This window comes from Rhinoderma darwinii, chromosome 1 (assembly GCF_050947455.1).
Source record: "Rhinoderma darwinii isolate aRhiDar2 chromosome 1, aRhiDar2.hap1, whole genome shotgun sequence".
Lineage (NCBI taxonomy): Eukaryota > Metazoa > Chordata > Amphibia > Anura > Rhinodermatidae > Rhinoderma > Rhinoderma darwinii.
The window spans coordinates 644,568,445-644,592,188 of record NC_134687.1 but is presented as its reverse complement, the minus strand read 5'-3'; the positions used below and the strand labels follow the sequence as shown (position 1 = coordinate 644,592,188).

Sequence of the window (23,744 nt, the reverse complement as noted above, 5' to 3'; positions counted from 1 at the left end):
AGAAAAGTTTTATTTTAAAGTTATGCTTATGTGATGGAGACCAAAGTGTTGAATATGCTATCAAGTGTGGGGTTCAGTCTCCATTTTCTATTCTTTATATGATGTGTGTAATTTTGTGTAGCGGTCATTTTGTCTGGAGTTCCTATCTTGTTTCTTGTGTAATGAATAAGAAATACATTGTTCCTTTAAGACAGGTTTTCATGTTATTAAAGTTAGCTATCTTTGACCTTGGTTCTCATATGAAGTTTGCAGAGAAGGCACAGGGAGTGAGATGGGAGGAGAGCAAAAATGCTTGTGGGAGTGACTCCCCCATCTTACAGAAATATTTTTGCCGAGAGAGATAAGGCCACATGCAAACTTGATGTGTGAAGAATTATAATGATGTATCTGGAATATATTGTGTGTCTGTAATTGGCTAAATAAGAAATAAGTTTATCCCATATATAAAAACCATGCTACACAAGATATCAGCAGACAGAGGCTGAAAGATGACTTAATCTGATGTTGTTTTGTCTCCTCGTTAACGAGAATAAAAGGCCGCAATACTTCAATTTGTTCTGATGACTCCTTGAATCTCATTGATAGATGCAAAAATTCTTCTAACATTGTACCAGCGATCTAATGATCGCTGGTTGAAGTCCCCTAGGGGAACTAATAAAATGTGTAAAAAAAAAAAAGTTAGATACATTTTCAGGAGTGTAAATTTTTTTTAAAAGTTATAAAAAAAACAAAAACCTTTTCCCATTTTTCCCCAAGCACAATGTAAAAGAAAATAAAATTAAAAAATTGGTATCGCTGCGTCCGTAAAAGTCGGAAACTATTACAATATAGCATTATTTGACTCACACAGTGAACGGCGAAAAATAAATAAATGTAAAACCCCAGAATCGTTGTCTTTTGGTCACCATAGCGCTATAAAGAATTAAATAAAAAGTGATAAAAAAATCGTATGTACCAAAAAAAAAGTGCTAATAAAAACTACAGCTCGTCCCACAAAAAATAAGCCCTCACACCGCCCAAACGATGGAAAAATATAAGTTATGGCTCTCAGAATGTGGGGAAACCGAACAAATTTTTTTTTTTTACCAATACTTTTTTCTTTGTAAAAGAAGTAAAATATTGCATTTTTTCCTATTTTCTGTTGTCTAAAACCTGGGTGCGTCTTATAGTCAGGTGCGTCTTATAGTCCGAAAAATACGGTAAATAGAATTTGGAGGTCTCAAAACTTGTGTAAAATAAATCTGTGTGTCATGTCCATGGCCGCGGGCCGTCAGGCTCACTCACCTCCTGACGGCCGCAGCCATGGGTCTCCGAGCGCTGGCCCCAGTTTCCTCCTCAGGAGATGCCAGAGCTCACTTCGGCTTACCTAGGCCAGGTCCAGTAGGGTGCGCGCGCATGCTCGTGCCCGCTCTTAAAGGGCCAGCGCGTGCACCTGAGTTAATGTCAAAATTAGGCCATAAGCACCCTGGACTATAAAAGGGCCCAGCCCCTTCCTCCCATGCCTGAGCGTTGTTGTCGTACCCAAAGTTTGTCTAAGCAAATGGTCTCCTAGTGTTTCCCAGTTCCCTGTGTTCCCCGTTCCTGTACCTGTATCATGTGCTATCCTGTTCAAGTGCCGTGTTGAGATGAAGTCATGCTGTGCTGTATACCATGCACAGATTTTGCTCTCAATTCTGTAAATCAGAAATACCATTTAGTGGCTGCTCGAAAACACGCCTCAACCTTATGTAGAAATTGTTTTTGCCTCCTTAATTGTTGGGTTTAAAGGGATTGTTTTGTTAAAAAAAAACATTTTCAAATACCGAATTGGGAAATACTAAGATGGGTTCCCCCATTCAAGAACGTGTTTAATTAGTGGAAATGGGCAATACAGAGAGTCTCACGCTGAAAGACCCGAGACATCTGTGCTCTACATGGACAGCCCATTGATTTTAATGATAACTGTGTAATGCTTAATTTCACCTGTGGTGGCGCTGCCGGGGAATTGATCTTTGTCGCCAGGTTTCTCTACAGATTATGACTGATCGCTGGAGGTCCCAGCAGCAGGATACCATGTAATCAGTTTATTGGCAAGGGACCCTTTTAATGATCAGCTGATCGTTGCGGAGCTGGCTTCATAAACTCTGCAAGTTCAGCTGTTAACACTGGGGAAGTTGTGTCCAGTCATACATTTCCCCTGCCTAAATCAATAGCTGACACTACATCCACAGGCTTAACCCAGGTCCAGTTTAGATACGCTACATCCACAGCCAAACCGAGGTCCAGTCTAGATACACAACATTCACAGCCTTAATCCAGGTCCAGTTTAGATACAATACATCCACAGGCTTACCAGGTCCAGTCTAAATGCATAACATCCACAGCCTTACCCAGGTCTAGTCTAGATACACCAAATCCACAGCCTCAATCAGGTCCAGTCTAGATAAACCACATCCACAGGCTTGCCCAGGTCTAGACTAGATACACTACATCCACAGCCTTACCCAGGTACAGTCTAGATACACAACATCCACAGCCTTACCCAGGTCCAGTCTAAATACACCACAGACTTACTGAGGTGCAGTCTAGATACACCACATCGACAGTCTTACCCAGGACCAGTCTAGATACATCACATGCACAGCCTTACCCAGGTCCATTCTAGATACACTACATCCACAGCCTTACCCAGATCCAGTCTAGGTACACAACATTCACAGCCTTACTCACGTCCAATCTAGATACACCACATCCACAGCCTTACCCAGGTCTAGTCTACATACACAACATCCACAGCCTTACCTGGGTCCAGTCTAGATACACTACATCCACAACCTTACCCAGGTCCAGTCTAAATGCACCACATTCACAGCCCTACCCAGGTCCAGTCTAAATACACAACATCCACAGCCTTACCCAGGTCCAGTCTGGAACTTTCCTCCTCATAAAAGCTCTACATCGGGATAGAATTTCTTAGAAAACCTTCAAATATTTTACCCACAATAGAAGTGATATTACAGGCCTATAGTATACGGCAATACTTATTACCCTTTTTTAATATATTGGCACCACATTTGCGCCAGTCTTGTGGAACATTCCCCGTCATGATAGAAATAAGGGTCTGTCTATCATGGTACTTCATTCCTGCAGAACTCGGGGTGTATGCCCTCATGACCCAGTGATTTGTCTATTGTAGTGTTTTATGGCAGTGCTGCACTTCTTCCTGAGTTAAGAAGGTGACATTTAATGGAGTATTTATGTTCTCAATCATGTCATCTGTCATTAGAGAAGAAAGACATTTAATAAATTGTCCTTTTCTTCATCCTCCTCCACCATTACACAAGATTATTTGTGAGAGAACAACACTGTAAGTTTTAGGTTTCTTATTATTTACACTACCGTTCAAAAGTTTAGGGTCACTTAGAAATTTCCTTATTTTTGAAAGAAAAGCAGTTTTTTCAATGAAGATAACATTAAATTAATCAGAAATACACTCTATACATTGTTAATGTGCTAAATGACTATTCTACCTGCAAACGTATGGTTTTTAATGCAATATCTTCATAGGTGTATAGAGGCCGATTTCCAGCAACCATCACTCCATTGTTCTAATGGTACATTGTGTTTGCTAACTGTGTTAGAAGGCTAATGGATGATTAGAAAACACTTGAATACCCTTGTGCAATTATGTTAGCACCGCTGTAAACAGTTAGGAGCTATAAAACTGACCTTCTTTTGAGCTAGTTGGGAATCTGAAGCATTACATTTGTGGGTTCGATTAAACTCTCAAAATGGCTAGAAAAATAGAGCTTTCATGTGAAACTCGACAGTCTATTCTTGTTCTTAGAAATGAAGGATATTCCAAGAAACTGAAGATTTCCTACAACGGTGTGTACTACTCCCTTCAGAGGACAGCACAAACAGGCTCTAAACAGAGTAGAAAGAGAAGTGGGAGGCCCCGCTGCACAACTGAGCAACTAGACAAGTACATTAGAGTCTCTAGTTTGAGAAATAGACGCCTCACAGGTCCTCAACTGGCGGCTTCATTAAATAGTACTCGCAAAACGCCAGTGTCAACGTCTACAGTGAAGAGGCGACTCCGGGATGCTGGCCTTCAGGGCAGAGTGGCAAAGAAAAAGCCATATCTGAGACTGGCTAATAAAAGGAAACGATTAATATGGGCAAAAGCTCACAGACATTGGACAGAGGAAGATTGGAAAAAAGTGTTATGGACAGACGAATCGAAGTTTGAGGTGTTTGGATGACACAGAAGAACATTTGTGAGACTCAGAACAACTGAAAAGATGCTGGAAGAGTGCCTGACGCCATCTGTCAAGCATGGTGGAGGTAATGTGATGGTCTGGGGTTGCTTTCGTGCTGGCAAAGAGGGAGATTTGTACAAGGTAAAAGGGATTTTGAATAAGGAAGGCTATCACTCCATTTTGCAACGCCATGCAATACCCTGTTTACAGGGCTTGATTGGAGCCAATTTCATCCTACAACAGGACAATGACCCAAAGCACACCTCCAAATTATGCAAGAACTATTTAGGGAAGAAGCAAGCAGCTGGTATTCTATCTGTAATGGAGTGGCCAGCGCAGTCACCAGATCTCAACCCCATAGAGCTGTTGTGGGAGCAGCTTGACCGTATAGTATGCAAGAAGTGCCCATCAAGCCAATCCAACTTGTGGGAGGGGCTTCTGGAAGCATGGGGTGAAATTTCTCCCGATTACCTCAGCAAATTAACAGCTAGAATGCCAAAGGTCTGCAATGCTGTAATTGCTGCAAATGGAGCATTCTTTGACGAAAGCAAAGTTTGAAGGAGAAAATTATTATTTAAAATAAAAATCATTATTTCTAACCTTGTCAATGTCTTGACTATATTTTCTAGTCATTTTGCAACTCATTTGATAAATATATGTGTGAGTTTTCATGGAAAACGCAAAATTGTCTGGGTGAACCCAAACTTTTGAACGGTAGTGTGTATATATATATATATATATATATATATATATATATATATATATATATATACACATATATATTGTACTTTTTTTTGTTTCAGTTGATTTAATGTGTTTTATGTATTTAATTAGTTCCTCTGTACTGCTGGCCTCTTCCAGTTATGAGACGACTGACACCTGCAGGAAGCTGTTTTTTGTGCCGTTTTCCTCTTTAAAGGTAAAGTATTATCTATATTTTTTTGAACTTATTCTAACCAAATTGTGAAAAATAATCTTTTTTCTAATCATTTTTTTTTGTTGTTGATCTTTTTAATTCTATTTTCTGTACATGATTATGCAGGCAGCCATCTTGCCTGAGCTGCTGTCAACAGTGTTTAGAGATATGCTTTACATGGGCCGTAAGAACCTGTGTACCAAAGAGGACCCATTGACTTCTATGGGAGCATTGTCTAGGCATGCTGTGACTTGTGCAGAAAATATTAGGAGGGGAGCTGTGTCCATCACCTATTGTCAATGGTGGATCCTGTGTTATCTATATATAGGCGCTACCTTTCACACATTATCTATACACACTATATGGAGTTAAGTATTGGGACACCTATACATCCCATTCTAAATCTATAGGCATTAATATGGAATTGGTCTCCATTTCGTAGCTAAAACAGCTTCCAATCATCTGGGAAGGCCTTCTACAAGATTTTGGGGGTGTCTGCGGGAATTTTTGCCCATTCATCCAGAAGAGCATTTGTGAGTCCAGACACAGTCTCCGTTCTAATTAATTCCAAAGGTGTTCAATTTGGTTAAAGTCAGGGTTATGTGTGGGTCAGTCAAATCTTTCCACACCAATAATGCCTTTATGGACCTTGTGCACTGGGGCACAGTCTCGCTGGAACAGAAATGGGCCTACCCCCAAACCATTCCAACCAAGTTAGAAGTTTACAATTGTCCAAAATGTCTTGGTATGGCTATGTTTTAAGATTTGCCTTCACTGGAACTAAGAGTCTTAGGCCAACCCATGAAAAACAACACCATAGCATTATCCCTCCTCTACCAAACCTTAAAGTTGGCACAATGCATTAAAGTAGGTAACGTTCTCCTGTCATTCGCCAAATCCAGACAGATAGAGAAGCGCGATTCGTCACTCCACAAAACACGTTTCCTCTACTCCAGAGGCAGCATGCTATACATCGCTCCAGCCGATGCTTGGGACTATGATTGGTGATGTAAGGCCTGCATGCAGCTACGGAAACCCATGCCATTAAACTCACAGGGCACACTTTTTGTGCGGATGTTAATGCCAGAGGAGGTTTGGAACTCTGCAGTTATTAGGTCAGCAGAGCACTGGCGAACTTTATGCACTATGCGTCCCAGCACTCGTCGACCCCGGTCTGTAACTTTACATTGGTCTGTGGTTTCTAAACGCTTCCACTATACAACAAAACCACTCACATTCATTGGGGAATATCTAGGAGGGAAGAAATTTCACAAACGGACTTGTTGCAACGGTAACATAATATTACAGTAGAACGCTCTAATTCATTCTTTCACGAGTGTTTGTAAGGCTGGGTTCACACGTGGCGGAATTTCACTTAAATTCCGCTGCGGACACTCCGCAGCGTTAATCCGCAGCGGAGCCGTTTGTCCATTGACTTACACTTTAATTTAGCAGTGTTCGTTTAGACGAGGCGTAAAATTCCGCTGCGGAGCATAGGCTGCGGAGCGGAATTTGGTGTCCGCAGCATGCTCTGTCTGTTGCGGAGCAGTGGCGGACTCATGGCGGAATTTCTCCATTGACTTCAATGGAGATTCTAATTTCCGCAATCAAGTCCGCAGCTGTCATGCACATGTTATGTGTGCTGCAGATCCGTCTTGCTTTTTTAACTTGACATTTCTTCATTCTGGCTGGACCTATGTATTTCTAGGTCTACAGCCAGACTGAGGAAGTCAATGGGGCTCCCGTAATGACGGGAGCGTTGCTAGGAGACGTCAGTAAATAGTCACTGTCCAGGGTGCTGAAAGAGTTAAGCGATCGGCAGTCACTGTTTCTGCACCCGGGACAGTGACTACCGATCCCAATATACATGTATCTGTAAAAAAAAATGAAGTTCATACTTACCGAGAACTCCCTGCTTCTGTCTCCAGTCCGGCCTCCCAGGATGACGTTTCAGTCTAAGTGACGGCTACAGCCAATCACAGGCTAATAACAGGCTGCAGCGGTCACATGGACTGCCGCGTCAGCCAGGGAGATCGGGCTGGATGCCGAAGGAGGGACGCGTCACCAAGACAACGGGCGGTAAGTATGAATTTCTTTGACTTTCACAAGGGAAAGTGCTGTCCCTTCTCTCTATCCTGCACTGAATAGGGAGAAGGGAAGTACTTTTACCGCAGTCCGCAGCAGCTAGTCCGCATCAATTTACTGCACATTTTGTGCAGATCCGCAGCAGAATCTGCAACGCAGATTCTGTGCGGCATTGATGCGGACAGTTGCGGAGGAAATCCGCCACGTGTGGTCATGCCCTAAAGGTGACTGCATAGCTTGGAGCTGGATTTTATACACCCGTGGCAAAGGGACTGAATGAAACACCTTAATTCAATTATTTAGGCTGGGTTCACAAGGTGTGGTAAAAAAAACAACACATTTTTGACCGCACCGTGTGATCCCACCCTAAGAGGTGCATTCCTTTACTTTTGTCTGTATAATGCAGGTGTTACCTATCAGTGTAATCCTGCCTATGATGATAATGAGATGTCTGCTGAGAGGTGATCTCTACAGAATAGGAGTGGTCAGTCTTTTATGGATGGTGGATTCCTGGTTTTATATATATATATATATATATATATATATATATATATATATATATATATATATATATATATATATGTATGTGTGTGTGTGTGTGTGTGTGTGTGTGTGTGTAACCTGTCTGTAATCCTGCCTGTATTGATACTGAGATGAGTGCAGAAAAGTGATCTCTACAGAACAGGATGGATCAATCTATTATGAATGGTGGGTCCTATGTTATATATTTCTATGTGTTATCGGTCAGTGTAATCCTGCCTGTGATTATATGAGTGCAGAAATGTACTTACCTACAGAACAGGAAGATCAGTCTATTGTGAGGCTTAGAGGCCAGCGGATTTGTCACAAATTTGACCTATTTCAATGCGGAAGGGTTGAAATCCCAGGTGAATCTGCAGCAGAAGACACATGTGGATTTTTCTGTGGAGATTTTCGCCAAAAACCCAAAACGGAAAACTTCTGTCCTGTGTGAAACCGGCCTAAATGTTTGATGGCTGCCATGTTAAGCATATGTCTCTGACCTAAAGGAGGGGTTCAAAGCACCCGAAAATGTCTAGTATTGTGACACATCCAATAAAGCTTTAAAACGAAGAAACGTTTCGGGGTCTCTTTTTTTTGGACATGGAATCCTTTCCAGTTGTCTGCTAATTCCCAAAAGTCCTGGTGAGGTGTGCATTGCACACAAGGGGTACCGGCAGTATTCTTATTACATACATGCCCTAATATAGCATTGTATCTACATGGTTGTACACATAAAGGTAAGCCCCTCACCCACAGTTTTTTTTATGCATGTGTTAAAGGGAATGTGTTGCCAGAAAAACATGTTTTTTTTAAAAAAATTAAACATTTAGTGTGTGGGTGATTAAACATGGTTCAAATTTTTTTTATTTTTTTCACGAGTCAGGAAATAGTCAGGAAATATTATAAATTAATTCTAATTTATAATACTACCCATTTTTGGTCACTAGATGGAGCTAGTTCCCAAAATTGCAGCATTGCAACATTGGGTTAAAAGCCCTCGCTCTAGTGAGCTCTCAGCATCCCCCCCTCCTTTATCCTGGCTAGTGCCGGGATAAACGAGGGGTTTGAAAGGTTTAACCTCCTACACTGTGTGTCGCCATTTTTTGAGGTAACCCACAGTGTAGTAGGTTTACATACAGTAGTAAACACACACAAACACTAACATACATTGAAATCTCTTACCTGCTCCTGCCGCCGCGGCTCCCTCCGGCCCGTCCGCTCCCTTTGCTGCCGCTGTTCCATGTGCACAAGTCCGGAAGCCGCGACCGGAAGTAGTAATATTACTGTCCGGCCGCGACTTCCGGTCCACAGGAAAATGGCGCCGGACGGCGCCAATTTCGAATAGGACTGTGTGGGAGCGGCGCATGCGCAGTTCCCACACAGACGCCGTACACGGCAGTCAATGGGACGGGAGCCGTTCGCAGTCCCTATGGGACTGTGGCTGCCGTACTCCATGTCTGTGTGTGTCGTTAATCGACACACACAGAAATGGAACAAAAAATGGCAGCCCCCATAGGGAAGAAAAAAGTGTAAAAATAAGAAACAGTAAAACACAAACACACAAATGAAAATAAACGTTTTTATTAAAGCACTAACATCTTTAACATATAAAAAAATTCTTTGTGATGACACTGTTCCTTTAAATGTACTCATTCTATGTATTACCGTTCTGTTCATTTTTTTAGACCTTATTACTTTTTCTTTTTTCCTTGAAACTGGATGAGAAGGTTTTAGTCCTTCCTCCAATCCTTTGTGGCTTCAAGATATCTTTGGATAATTCTCTTTACATATACAGTATGGCATTTCTATTTATTTTTTGATTGTGGCTTTAGACAAAATAAATGTAACATAATCTCTATATTCCTGTGCAAATATGAAACAACCTGTGGGTCTGACAATACTATTAATGTCATCTGAAACAAGAAAAATCAGTCCCTCTCATCAGCCCATCTGAAAATATCAGAAAACATGGTTGTAGAATTCCTCAGCTGGAAACATCTAGATCTGCGGTCTTAAAGCAAGACTTTTTTTTTAGGAACATGGATCTAGTATATGCCCATGCGCGGCCACCTCCCCATTCATTCTCCGCCATGATGCAGCAGCCGACTGATCAGGCAGGTCAGGGGACCTCTATTTTCCACATAGGTGAGGTTCCACAGGTGGGACCTGCATCTACCAGACATTTATGGCATATATCGTATGTTGGGAATACCCCTTTATTACCCTCTATTCCCACATTGCAGTTTCTCGCTTCTCTATCTACATTGATATAACCAAATTCAACAAAAGCAGAGAACAACAAACATTGTGAGAATCAATAACTTTATTAAAAAATAAAACTCTAACCACACAACGTTACACGTAAAGTTTAGTGTAAGATGATGGGAGATCAGCTGTGTCAGGATTGGAACGGTAGTTCATGTAAAACCTGCTCTGTGGATGGTACCACAACAAGATTTTTCATGTGTAAGGTAAAACCATGATGTCGTTTTAGTCATACTCACAATATTCTTATCCTTCAAAATTACACATGTATGGAGCCTGCGGTATCTAAGTCTCCGACTACAGTCACATAAGGACACCCCCCATAATATTATTTTTTTTACATATGTTGACGTGTATCAATATTTAATCTTCATTCATACTGTATTAAAAAATTATAAATTCAATTTGCAATAATTTATTGAGAATAAACAAACAAAAACCACCTCACAGATATGCCATCTCCTTCTATGGCTCAAATACCTGGTTCTGACCCTTTGGCAAAAACAGCCTGCAACAGGCTTTTTTTTTCTTATAAGGCCTCATTCACACGTTCGTATTTTGCATCAGTATTTGTCAGCCAAAACTGGAAGCGGAACATAGGCATAGAAAAGTATAATGGAAAGATTTGAATGTCGTCCATGTTTTGGACCTACTACTAGTTTTGTCTTACAAATACTGATGTCAAATACTGACCAAAATATGCAACTGTGAATGAGGCTTTACAATCTACTAGTCTTTTATATGGGAGATTGTATTTCCTACTTTCATGGGGAACATGCACAACCAGTTTGACATCGGCCCCAGCATCCTGATAGGATTTAGAACAAGGCTTTAACTTGGCCATTCAAGAACCCTTCTTTTTTTTTTTTTTTGGCCATTCCTTGGTGGGTTTACTGGTATTGCCATGTTTCATTGTCTACTTCTAGCTGAACTTAAAGCTTTCTGACAGACGGTCCCACATTATCCTCAAACAGCCTCTGCCAATGTAGAATTCATAGTGGATTCTAGGAGGATGAGCCGCCCAGGTCTTGATGCAGTTTAGCAGCCCCAAACAATAACATTTCCTCCACCATGCTCTCAAGTAATTTAGTTTATTTCTGGTGAAATGCGGTCTATAATTTCTGGCAAACATGTCTTCTGGTACTGGGGACAATAGTTTTTTTTATTCTTCTTTCCTAAGTGTTCACGAGTAAACTATAGTCTTGCCCTGATGTTTTTTTCTGGATAGCTAAGGATTTCTTGGCACACCCCATGTAGTTTTCATTTTTGCTGCATTTTTGATATGGTAGACAAGAGTGGCAAAATCTGCATGTGTTAAGATATTCTGGGGTTCTAAGAAACTTCTCTCAGCATCTTGTGTTCTGCTCTCAGGCTGATCTTACGGAGACAGACCGGCCTGGACCAATTGCCAGTTGTCTGAAATCTCCACATGTAGATGGTTTTCTGGACAGTGGAATGATTAACATCTAAGGCCCTGTTCACACAGAGTTTTTTTGCCGCGTTTTTTGCCGTGAAAACTGCTGCAAAAAAAGGCTGAAATTGACTCCCATTAATTTCAATATGAGGTGAAGGCGTTTTTTTCTCACTGTGAGCAAAAAAAACGCTGGCGGTAAAAAGAAGCAACATGCCCTATCTTGAGGCGTTTTCCGCCTCAAAAACTACATTGAAATCAATGGGAGATGGAAATAAACGCTTTTTTTGCCGCGTTTTTCGTCAAAAAACACTCACGGTTATTCCATCCTCCTGATAAAGATAGCTATAAAAAAAAACTGCAAAAAAAATTGTGTCAAAAATGCATGGTGCAAAACCAGAGCGGATTTTTCCAGGCAGAATTTTCTACCTGCAAAAAACTCAGTGTGAACATACCCTTATAGTTTTGTCATCTTTCCTTTCCTGAATCATAGGCATCCATAACCTTTCTGAAGGCTTCAGAGGGCTCTGGATCACAGCATGGTGATACCACACAAACCAAACGTCAGATGTTTAAATCAGACACGTTCCTCCTAGATCCTCTCTATGGCTGGAATCACACATGCAGATTTTTTTTGCCAAAGCCAATAGTCTATTAAAAATAAATGGGAAATATAAATGAAGGACTTATACTTCTATTTCAGGCTGAATCCACTTCCGGCTTTGAGGTTCAGGTTTTCATGCGTTTCTTTGAGCCAAACTGCATGTGTGAATATAAATAGCAGTTTTGTGTCAGAAATGGCTGTGGCTGTCCTATTCATCTGAATGTTGATTTCAGAATCTATGTGCATGCTGCAGAAATAACCCCACTCAGATGTATGAAACGATATTAGCTTCAGATATTTATTTTACAAATCTGCCGCAAGTGAATCTACCCTGACGGTAAGAACAGACGGAGCAGCAGCCTCAACCATACCCACATAGGTGACAAATTGACACACGATTTAGCCGGTAAATATTGTGGTATTAAAAGAAAAATTGTGTGGCCATTCGTCACCACATATGGGCGTGATTTCGGGGCAGTTGACACAGACTCGAATTCTAGGTCTTTAAGGTAGTGATAAATACACTTATGACATTTCCTTCTATGGAAAAAAGGATTTGTGAATCTTTATTTTATTCAATTGCAAAGTTAATTTGTTAGTGTATTTTTGTTTGATTCCATCACCGTCACCTTTTTATACTGTTTTAATGAAAGTCAAAAATAAAAAAGTCCATAAATGTTAAAAACAAAACATTTACATTGTCCTTACTGTCACTCTGGATTCTCCTACACTGTGGGGAAATTTATGAATACAGCAATAAGAAGCAAGGTTCATGGCGACAATTCAGCTTCTCTGCTTTGTAAGTAAACAAGGCTCTACTTTTCACAAATTGGACCTCTGGAAAGGCGCTGCTTATATAGTATGGGTAATTGGGATCTAAGTCAAATGTTGTATTACACGCTCAGTTAACCAGAGGTAGACATAATTTGGGTGTTTGGCAGATCCAGGCTAATTCCACCCAGAAAAACAGACAAACACTGTTATTGGCTGTGTACGGTCTGTGAATAATCTGATGTGCTTAAAATATTTTTTTTTCTCTTATAGCATGTCCCACATTCTAAACGAGATTATAGTTTCTACTCCTTGTGAATTCTCTGAGGAGTTCCAAAATTGAAGTTGTATTTGTGGAAGATGTTATACAAAGAAAATCAAAATGGCATCTCCCCTGTGTGAGTTCTCTTATGTGCCCGAAGTCTGCCTTTATTAGTAAAACATTTCCCACATTCTAAACATGAATACGCCTTCTCTCCTGTGTGACATCCCCCATGGATAACAAGATCTGATTTTTCTGTCAAACATTTCTCACATTCTGAATATGAATATGGCTTCTCTCCTGTGTGAATTCTCTCATGTTTAACAAGACTTGATTTTTCTGTAAAACATCTCCCACATTCTGAACATGAATACGGCTTCTCTCCTTTGTGAATTCTCTCATGATTAACAAGATGTGATTTATAGGTAAAACATTTCCCACATTCTGAACATGAATACGGCTTCTCTCCTGTGTGAATTCTCTCATGTTTAACAAGACTTGATTTTTCTGCAAAACATTTCCCACATTCTGGACATGAATAGGATTTCTCTCCTGTGTGACTTCTCTTATGTACAATAACACTTGATTTATCTCTAAAACATTTTCCACATTCTGAACATGAATATGGCTTCTCTCCTGTGTGAGTTCTCTCATGTTTAACAAGATGTGATTGAACTGTAAAACATTTCCCACATTCTGAACATAAATATGGCTTCTCTCCTGTGTGAATTCTCTCATGTTTAACAAGACTTGATTTTTCTGCAAAACATTTCCCACATTCTGGACATGAATATGATTTCTCTCCTGTGTGACTTCTCTTATGTACAATAAGACTTGATTTCTCTGTAAAACATTTACCACATTCTGAACATGAATACGGCTTCTCTCCTGTGTGACTTCTCTCATGTTTAACAAGATGTGATGGAACTGCAAAACATTTCCCACATTCTAAACAAGAATATGGCTTCTCTCCTGTGTGAATTCTCTCATGTTTAACAAGACTTGATTTTTCTATAAAACATTTCCCACATTCTGAACATGAATACGGCTTCTCTCCTGTGTGAATTCTCTCATGTGTAACTAGATGTGATTGAACTGTAAAACATTTCCCACATTCTGAACATGAATATGGCTTCTCTCCTGTGTGAATTCTCTCATGTTTAACAAGACTTGATTTTTCTGTAAAACATTTCCCACATTCTGAACAAGAATATGGCTTCTCTCCTGTGTGAATTCTCTCATGTGCCACAAGAGTTGATTTTCGTGCAAAACATTTCCAACATTCTGAACATGAATATGGCTTCTCTCCTGTGTGACTTTTCTCATGTGTAACAAAATCTGATTTATCTGAAAAACATTTCCCATATTCTGAATATGAATATGGCTTCTCCCCTGTGAGAATTCTTTTTTTTGTAAAAAGACCTGTGCTTTTTGTGAACTGTTTACCACATTGAAACCTTTTACCCCATTTCTGAGCTGTACTAGTGGTAGCAATCTGTGATTGGGCAGTAGAAGGTTCCTCAGGATTAGTGAAATTATAGGATAGGTCTTTACTGTGAAGTCCTGGATGTACATTAAGGATAATTAGGTTTTCTCCTGAAGAGTGCTGGATGATATCTTCATCTTCTACTTTATAATTTAGCAATAATGTGAAGTTTCCCTCAGAGTTCTTACTGGGATTTTCTGTTCGGATTAAAAATTTGTTTTATCATTTTGTTTCAAAATAGAAAAGTTGACAAATTTATAACATTCATATTAGGCTGGAAACACGCATGCAGTGTTTTGAGCCAAAGTCAGAAGTGGATCGAGCAGGAAGAAGTTTAAGCTATTTCTTTTGAATCCACTCCTGGCTTCAGTTAAAAAACTATATGAGATTCCAGCCTTATAATGCTTTGTATAACACTTTAGACAAAAATCCATGACAATGTCCAGGATTCTGGTCTACACTCAGTCCTCCACTTTTAATTTATTACATAAAGCTTGACATGAAAAGCAGAACCTTGTCTGGCAATGAAGCATTTTCTCTACCAACACATTTGTCCCTTTAAATAATAATTAGACATACATCTTTACTTAATATTGTTACAGAATCTAATAGTGTCCACAGTCTACATTTAACAAGATAATGTGTCATGAGACAAAGCACACATTTCAGGCTGAATTTATTGGCATGACAATGTGGTCTGTATATCCTAATGGCTGAACAGTCACCAGATCTTAATTTTATAGATCATCTTTGGGATGCAGTGGAATAAACAAGTGAAGTTATCAATCAGAATCTGTAATAAAGATTTCCAGTACAATCTTATATCATTCCACTAAGAATTCAGGCTGTTCTAAGGGGAAAGAGGGTCCTATCAAGTACTGATAACGTGAACATAATGAAAAGAAGTGGCCTCATTCAAGTTTTAGTAATCTGACAATTTAATAGCAAATTGTTGTTCGATTCCTCACCCAACCTATATTTATTTGGTCTTGTTTTTCTCAGAACATATAGGCCTTCAATATTGTGTAATGAAATAAGTGATATTTTTAATTCTGATGGAGTGTTAGAGACAGAGAGGAGAAAACTCTGCTGGAGGTTTCAAAACGTGCTTGCAGAGATAGGTGTGGACAACCAGGACATTTATAGTCTCTGGGCAGACAGCAACTGGTTAAAATAGGTGCTTCCTAATAATCATTGCTCTGTTTTTATTTAATACAATATAAAGAAACCACATCTTTAAACCCACTTTGAAAAGGTCTTAAAGACTCTTAAAGCATACCTAATTTTTAGAGGACTTTTCAGAATAATGTATGTGTGTGTACAGGAGAAATAACACTATTTCTGGCCATTACATGCCTTGTATCTGGCATTCTTGTAGCAGCTTTCCCTCTGCAGGCTCTACATTTAATTCTCAGTTTTCCCTGAGGTAGTGGGTGGAGTCTAACTGCTATAATGTCTTCTATACACTGCGCAGACAGACCAGAGACATCCTAGTCCACTATCTCTCTGTAGTACACCATTAGAAGCTGCAGCAGCATAGAGCACATCATACAGCAGTAAGAAGCAGTGTAGCTGAAAATCTAGCACTGGGGTGACATATAACTCTTACCTGCAGCCTATGTCTCCTCTCTCTGCTTAAGCTCCCCCTCTACTCTTTAAAGACTTTTATTGGCATCAGCATCTGTGCCTTTGTGCTACTGCTCCCGCTCCTGCTTTCTCTACCTTTTCTATAGACTTCTATAAGCAGCAGCGTCCATATGTCTTTCACCTAGTGCCAATAACTTCAAATAAAATGTTCATGGATAAAACAGCTAAGTTATAACAGTAGACAAAGTAAATTACAAAGTTAATATATACAGGGTGGGCCATTTATATGGATACACCTAAATAAAATGGGAATGGTTGGTGATATTAACTTCCTGTTTGTGGCACATTAGTATGTGGAAGGGGGAAACTTTTCAAGCTGGGTGTTGACCATGGCGGCCATTGTGAAGTCGGCCATTTTGTATCCAACTTTAGTTTTTTCAATGGGAAGAGGGTCATGTGACACATCAAACTTATCGAGAATTTCACAAGAAAAACCATAGCAACACCGCAGAAGAAATGCCTCCCGATCTGACCCCCTTAGACTTCTATCTTTGGGGTCATCTGAAGGCAATTGTCTATGCTGTGAAGATACGAGATGTGCAGCAACTGAAACTACGGATACTGGAAGCCTGTGCTAGCATTTCTTCTGCGGTGTTGCTATCAGTGTGTGAAGAGTGGGAGAAGAGGGTTGCATTGACAATCCAACACAATGGGCAGCACTTTGAACACATTTTATAAGTGGTCAGAAACTTGTAAATAACTCATGAAAGAATAAAGTAACGTTAAAACCAAGCACACCATTGTTTTTCTTGTGACATTCTCGATAAGTTTGATGTTTCACATGACCCTCTTCCCATTGAAAAAACTAAAGTTGGATACAAAATGGCCGACTTCAAAATGGCCGCCATGGTCAACACCCAGCTTGAAAAGTTTCCCCCCTCCCATATACTAATGTGCCACAAGCAGGAAGTTAATATCACCAACCATTCCCATTTTATTTAGGTGTATCCATATAAATGGCCCACCCTGTATATCAGGTATACTATTAGATTACCACAAGTTGTTTGAAAAGTTAGTGTCCATATAAAGGCATGATCCAAATGTGCTATTTAGTGTATAGTAGCTTATAGCGGAGATCTCATTGCCTGATATTTCAGCCTAAGGTTGTACTACGGAAATATCCTGAAGACAACATGTCCTCCTGTGACTTGTGTGCAGAGTTGTCATGGGGACCTTGTGTGTTTCCAAATAATTCTTGTCCCAGCCTCATATTAAATATAGAACTATAATGAGGATCTTTCTTCTCAGCTGTTATTATTTGGGGATTTGTAATGGTAGAACCAAATAAACTACAAAAGTACAAAGGAAATCAACAAAATGTATGTGGTTTTTAATTTCCATTGACTCCTAAAATGATGCTCAACCGGTCGAGGACTGCCCACTGTGTGTGTGTGTGTGTGTGTGTGTGTGTATATACACACACACACACACACACACACGGTGTAAGTTTAAGCTTGCTGACCGAGCGATTGGACAGCTTCATGTATGTGACAGGCATTAAAGAGTCACAGGCTGAGCACGCTCCATACTAAGTGGATGTCGGCTGTGCAATACTCACTACTATCACTTGGATTACACCTGTTTAACCCCTTTGATGCCATGCTCAATTGTGACCTGCAAGAACCGCAGTAAATCACAGTAAAAACACATACGCATTTTTTAATGCATGTGACGGCTGCATATTACAGCCCACAATTCAGTGCAACGAGAAGGATCGGAGATAAGTCCGATCCCACTCGTTTAACCCTTAGAAGCTGCAGTCAAAGACATTTAAGCCGTTACAAAGAGGGGCATGGGGCCCACTCTGACAACACTTCGCCTCGTCCCTTTGCGATCGCGGGATGCCGATGGATGTCATGGCAGCCTAGGGGCCTAATGAGGTCTGCCATCTTTCTGCTCTTTGGCAAAGCTTAAATAGTAAGCGGTAAAAAACACAGTATACTGCAATACATAAGTATCGCAGTACATTGTGCAAACGATCTGATGATCGGCAAATCCCCTAGGGAGGCTAATAAAGCACAGCAAAATAAATTTTTGAAAATACTTGTTTTTAAGGTAGTAAAATATATTTAAAAATATAGAACTTTATTATCGCTGTACTCGTATTGACCCACAGAATAAAGAGAACATGTTATTTTTACCAGATGGTGAACACCATAAAACAATACTTCCAAAAATTTATTTTTTTCCCCATATCAGCCCACAAAGAACTTTTTCCAGTTTCCCAGTACCTTATTTGATGAAAACTAAAACTCGCCCCACAAAAATCAATAAATGAATCCCTCATAAGGCTATTTTGGCAGAAAAATAAAAAAAGTTATGGCTGGGTGGGGAGGGAAAAACTTAAATGAAAAACTGAAAAATGGCTGAGGCGGGAAAGGGCTAAGACATACCGAAGGTATAACAGGCATTACTACATGGGGCCTTTAAACCCATAATGACAAGGCCTGAAAAGGTCTTAAAGGGGTTTTCCCACGAGAGACATTTATGACACATCCACAGGATATGTCATAAATGTCAGATAGATGCGGGTCCCACATCTGGCACCCGCACCTATCTTCAGAACGGGGCCCCCTAAACCCCGTTCAGCCACGGTGTGTTGCGGCTGAATGAGGGGTTTTCCGACCATGAAAAACGTTATATAGTCGTGAGTTACGTAAACAGCGTAACTCGCGGAGCTACACTGTTTTCGTAAGTCGCATAGAACTTAATTGTAGTTACGCTGCTTCTGTAACTGCCATTCACTACTATTGGACATAAAGAAAGAGCGTAGTTTAGCGAGTTACGCTGTTTACGTAACTCACGACCATATAACGTTTTCATGGTCGAAAACTCCTCATTCAGCCGCAAAACACAGCGTCTGAACAGGGTTTATGGGAGCCCCGTGCTGGAGATGGGTGCGGGTGCCAGAGGTGGGACCTGCATCTATCTGACATTTATGACATATCCTTTGGATGTGTCATAAAAGTCTCTCGTGGGAAAACCCCTTTAATGACCAGCTATTTTTTTTCTCATTTTGTCTCTCATTCACGCAGGTGTGTGAGGCCTTGTTTTATACGAGAGAATTTTTATTTTTTTCGCGGTTTCGGGTTGAAAAAATTTTATGTAGTAAGTTACATAATTTTTACTGCTAAAGTATAGGAAAGAGCGATTTTTTGCATTTTTTTTGTTTTTTTTTAATGTCGCCCGCATTTCCTGGAGTGAACACTGTTCAGGAAGCCGGGCTCCTAGCATCAGTTATCTATCACTGCCTCCCCACGGGAAAACTGTCCTGCACTGTAATCATGTTTTCAGGTTTCCCACGGGGAGGCAGTGACTCCTATCATTATAGATAACTGATACTAGGAGCCCGGCTTGATGAATGGTGTTCATTCCAGGAAACGCATGTGACATACGGTCCATATATCACGGACCATATATCACGGACCAAACACAGCCGTGTGAATAAGGCCAAATAGTAATTAACCCCATCAATTCCCTCACAGATGAACCCAATTTTGCCCATTATAGTAAGAGATTCCATCAAGTACCTCGCTCAGTCATAATGGACAACATTGAGTTAATGTGTGAGGTACATGATGGGGTTAATTACTATTAATGTGAAGCACATAGAGGTTCTAATTTCATAACACCCTGTGCCTCACATTAATAATAAGTGACTTCATCATTTCCCCTCACATAATGGCAATGTTGGGGTTAAACCCTTCGTGCTCCACGACGTACTGTTCCGTCTTGCGGAGAACATCGCTAGCGCTCAGTGACAGAATAGTACTTTCTAGGGAAAATGCATCGCCATTTTCCCCCAGCGTTTCTTCGAGCTGTGATGCCTGCTGTTTCCGGGACCACTAATTGTAGTGGTCCTGCCTCCGCAATCGCTGCTATTGGTTGGTCATTGACGACCGACCAATAGCAGCAATCACATTCATTATTTCCTGCTCTGACCTCAGATACTGCCGCACCCGCTCTCTGTTGGAGTTAGTTAGGTTTGGAGAGAGTCAGTGCAGAGTAGTTAGAAACAAAACAATATATTAGGTTTTTTTTGGGGGCTTTTCCAAATCCTGTCCACTTCCAAATCCTGTCCTTGTGTTCTTCTTGTCACCCACGTTTTTGGTCAGTGATCTCTATCACTGAGCACTTTTGAGTCTTCAGGGCCACATTTCTTGGTCCCTGGGGATTCTTTTTTCTTTTTCTTTTCTTTAAACAATATAATAAAAACTATTTAAAAAAAAAGTTTAGTTTAAAAAGTTAGCAGCTAGTTAGTTTAGACAATTTAACTGGTTAGTTTAGTATTAGGGTTAGTTAGTCTCAGGGAACCGTCAAAAAGCGTAGTTAGGTATAGCGTCAGGAATCCATCACCAAAGTTAGGTTTAGCGTTAGAGATCCATCACTGTAGTTAGGTTTAGCGTTAGGGATCCATCACTGTAGTTAGGTTTAGCGTTAGGGATCCAACACTGTAGAGTTCACATAAAATCAGTTGTTAGTGTCAGGGAATCGTTGGGTATAGCATCAGGGAATTTAGTGTCAGGAATCCGTCACCGTAGTTAGATTTAGCGTCAGGGAAGCTCGGAATAAACCACTTAGGTTTAGTGTCAAGGAATCGTCGTCGTAGTTTGGTTTAGTGTCAGGGAAATTCACATAAAATCTAGTTAGGTTTAATGTTCGGAGCCCTCGCCCTAGTTAGGTTTAGTGTCAGGGAAGTCCACTCGTTCCACAAAAACAAACAAAAAAGTTTTAGCAGTCTATTGCTTCTAGTTAGGGAAGTATACTTTATTTTGTTCTTATCAAGTTTACTAAAGGTATTTTTTGCCGTATACACAATACACGTGTCTAAGCACACAATTTACACGTGTCTAAGCACATAAATAATAAAGATGTCCCAAAGGTCATTTTTTGCCGAAGAGGCCTATGCGTTTCCTGCCTCTGACACAGACTCGTCGGATGGCTAGACTCTCTTATTTGTCAACCTCCTCATCCAGCGATGAAGAGGAGGGACCCCCTAGGAGACAGCCCAGGACCACCACCACAGTTGAAACTCCTGAGAGAAGTGACCCCGCAACAGTTGAAACCCCCGAGCGAAGTGACCCCATTTGAACCACCACACCAAAAAATTATGAGCCCCGAATCCCTGAGTACACAGGCAGTCCAAGGAAAAAATGTAATACGGTAGGGCTCAACGAGATGGACTTTTTCAAGTTCTCTTTCACGGATGAATTTATAGAGCTTATGGTGTCCCAGACAAATATATATGGCCAACGGTATATAACAAAGAACCCCACATCATTTTATGCCCAATCCCACAGGAGGACTACTGTAGACGCGGCAGAGTTAGGCAAGTTCTGGGGACTGCACTTGAACATGGGGCTTATGAAAAAGCCATCCATTAGGACCTACTGGAGTACAGACATCTTATACCACACCCCGATGTACCGCATGGTCATGTCCAGGATGCGTTAGGAGGCAATACTTTGCTTCTTACATTATGCTGATAATGAGCAGTGCCCATCATGAGATGACCCAAGTTTTGACAGTTTGTATAAACTGAGACCCCTATTAGACCATTTCAGTGCCGGGTTTGCCCAAACATACACCCCCGAGAAGTGTATTTCTGTTGATGAGTCCCTGGTACATTTTAAAGGGAGGATTCAATTCCGCCAGTACCTGCCTAGTAAGAGGGCAAGGAATGGCGTAAAAATGTATAAGCTGTGCGAGAGTGCATTAGGATATACTTACAAATTTAGGATTTATGAAGGGAAGGACACCAGTATTTAGCCCCCAGAATGCCGCCCCCCTTACTGAGAGTGAACACAGAAATTGTGTGGGATTTGGTGCACCCACTGCTGGACCAGGGTTACCACCTCTACCTGGATAATTTTTATACCAGCTCTCTTCAACTGCCTCGCTTCCAGAAGTACTGTGGCATGCAGCACTGCTAGAAAAACATCTCCCTAAGACTCTGCTTGGGCAAACACTCAGAAGGGGTGAGAGCAGGGCACATTCTAGCAGCAACATATTGTGTGTCAGGTACAAGGACAAGAGAGATGTCCTTGTATTGACACCAATTCATGGCCACACCAGTGCCCCTGTATCTGTACGAAGTACCAGTATAGAGACCCCCCAAACCAGACTTCATCCTGGACTACAATAGGTACATGGGAGGGGTGGACTTGTCAGATCAAGTCCTGAAGCCCTACAGTGCCATGATGAAACCGAGGGTGTGGTATAAAAAGCTGGCCATGCACATTATACACATAGCATTGTACCATGCGTACGTGCTACATCGATGTGCAGGCCAGAGGGGTACTTTCCTGGAATTTCAAGAGGTGGTTATCAAGAACCTAATCTTTAGGGACCAGGAAGGGGGGACACCAGGTACCTCTGGAAGATAGGCCACACGCATAGTACCAGGGCAACATTTTCCAGGAGAAGTTACCCAAACTGGCAAGAAGGGAAAAAAGTCAAAAGCGGTGCAAAGTCTGCTCAAAGAGGGAGATAAGGAAGGACACAATATATCAATGTGACATGTGTCCCAAAAAAACAGGGCTCTGTATGAAAGAGTGTTTTAAAATTTATCATACATCCCTTGATTTTTCATTTACCTCAGTTTTACTTACCCTGATGCACTCTGCACAGCTTATCCCCCTCATCTTTCCCTTCTGAGCCCTGCCGTGTGCCCAGGCAGTAGGCAACAGCCACATGCAGGGTATTGCCGTACCTGGGAGAACCCACATTACAGTTTATGGGGTATATGTCTCCAGTGGCACATGCTGGGCACAATATATCGGACACTGAAATGGCATATATGTACAGAAAATTGCAAATCTCACTCTGCACCATCTGCTGCGCATTCTCTTTTACACAGTACCTGTGGGGTCAAAATGCTCACTACACCTCTAGATGAATGCCTTAAGGAGTGTCACTTTTAAAACGGGGTCACTTCTCGATGATTTCAAATGTACTGGTACCTCAGTGGCTTCTGCATACATGACTTAGCACCAGAAAAGCTCCAGTAGGCCAAATGGTGGTCCTTTCCTTCTGAGCCCTGCCATGTGCCCATGCAGCTAATAACAGCCTCATGTAGGGCATTTCCGAACCCGGGAGAACCCGCATTACAGTTTATGGGGTGTATGTCTCCGGTGGCACATGCTGGGCACAATATATTGGACACTGAGATGGCATATATCTACAGAAAATCTCACTCTGTACCAAATACTGCGCATTATCTTTTACACCAGGGGTCTCAAACGCGGCCGGGTAAGTGGGCCACATATAGAAAAAAAATGTGAAGATGATGGGCCGCATTATTTTCAAATTTGATACAATACAAAATTATTGTTAATCAAATACTTATTTGAACTACTAGAACAATACTACATTACTATAACAATACTACATTACTAAATAATAGCGCTAGGTTTAAACTTAAAGGAAATTTGCGAGTTTACTCCACGGTCTTATTTCAACAATCCAGTTTTACAGTTTAAGTGTCACTAAATGCAGTCCGGTGGCTCAGTTGGCAGACACACAAATGTCAAGA

The 23,744-nt window shown here is 40.9% G+C and overlaps 1 protein-coding gene across 1 annotated transcript in view; it reads right to left on the bottom strand.

Moving 5' to 3' along the window:
• Positions 1-11,559: 11,559 nt before the first annotated feature.
• The window catches only part of LOC142676927 (uncharacterized), an 80,262-nt gene continuing 68,077 nt past the window's right edge, over positions 11,560-23,744 (bottom strand). Inside the window, 1 exon segment of the mRNA XM_075847242.1 lies at positions 11,560-14,760. Within this exon segment, the coding sequence (XP_075703357.1) occupies positions 13,193-14,760 (1,568 nt within the window). The 3' untranslated portion in view covers positions 11,560-13,192.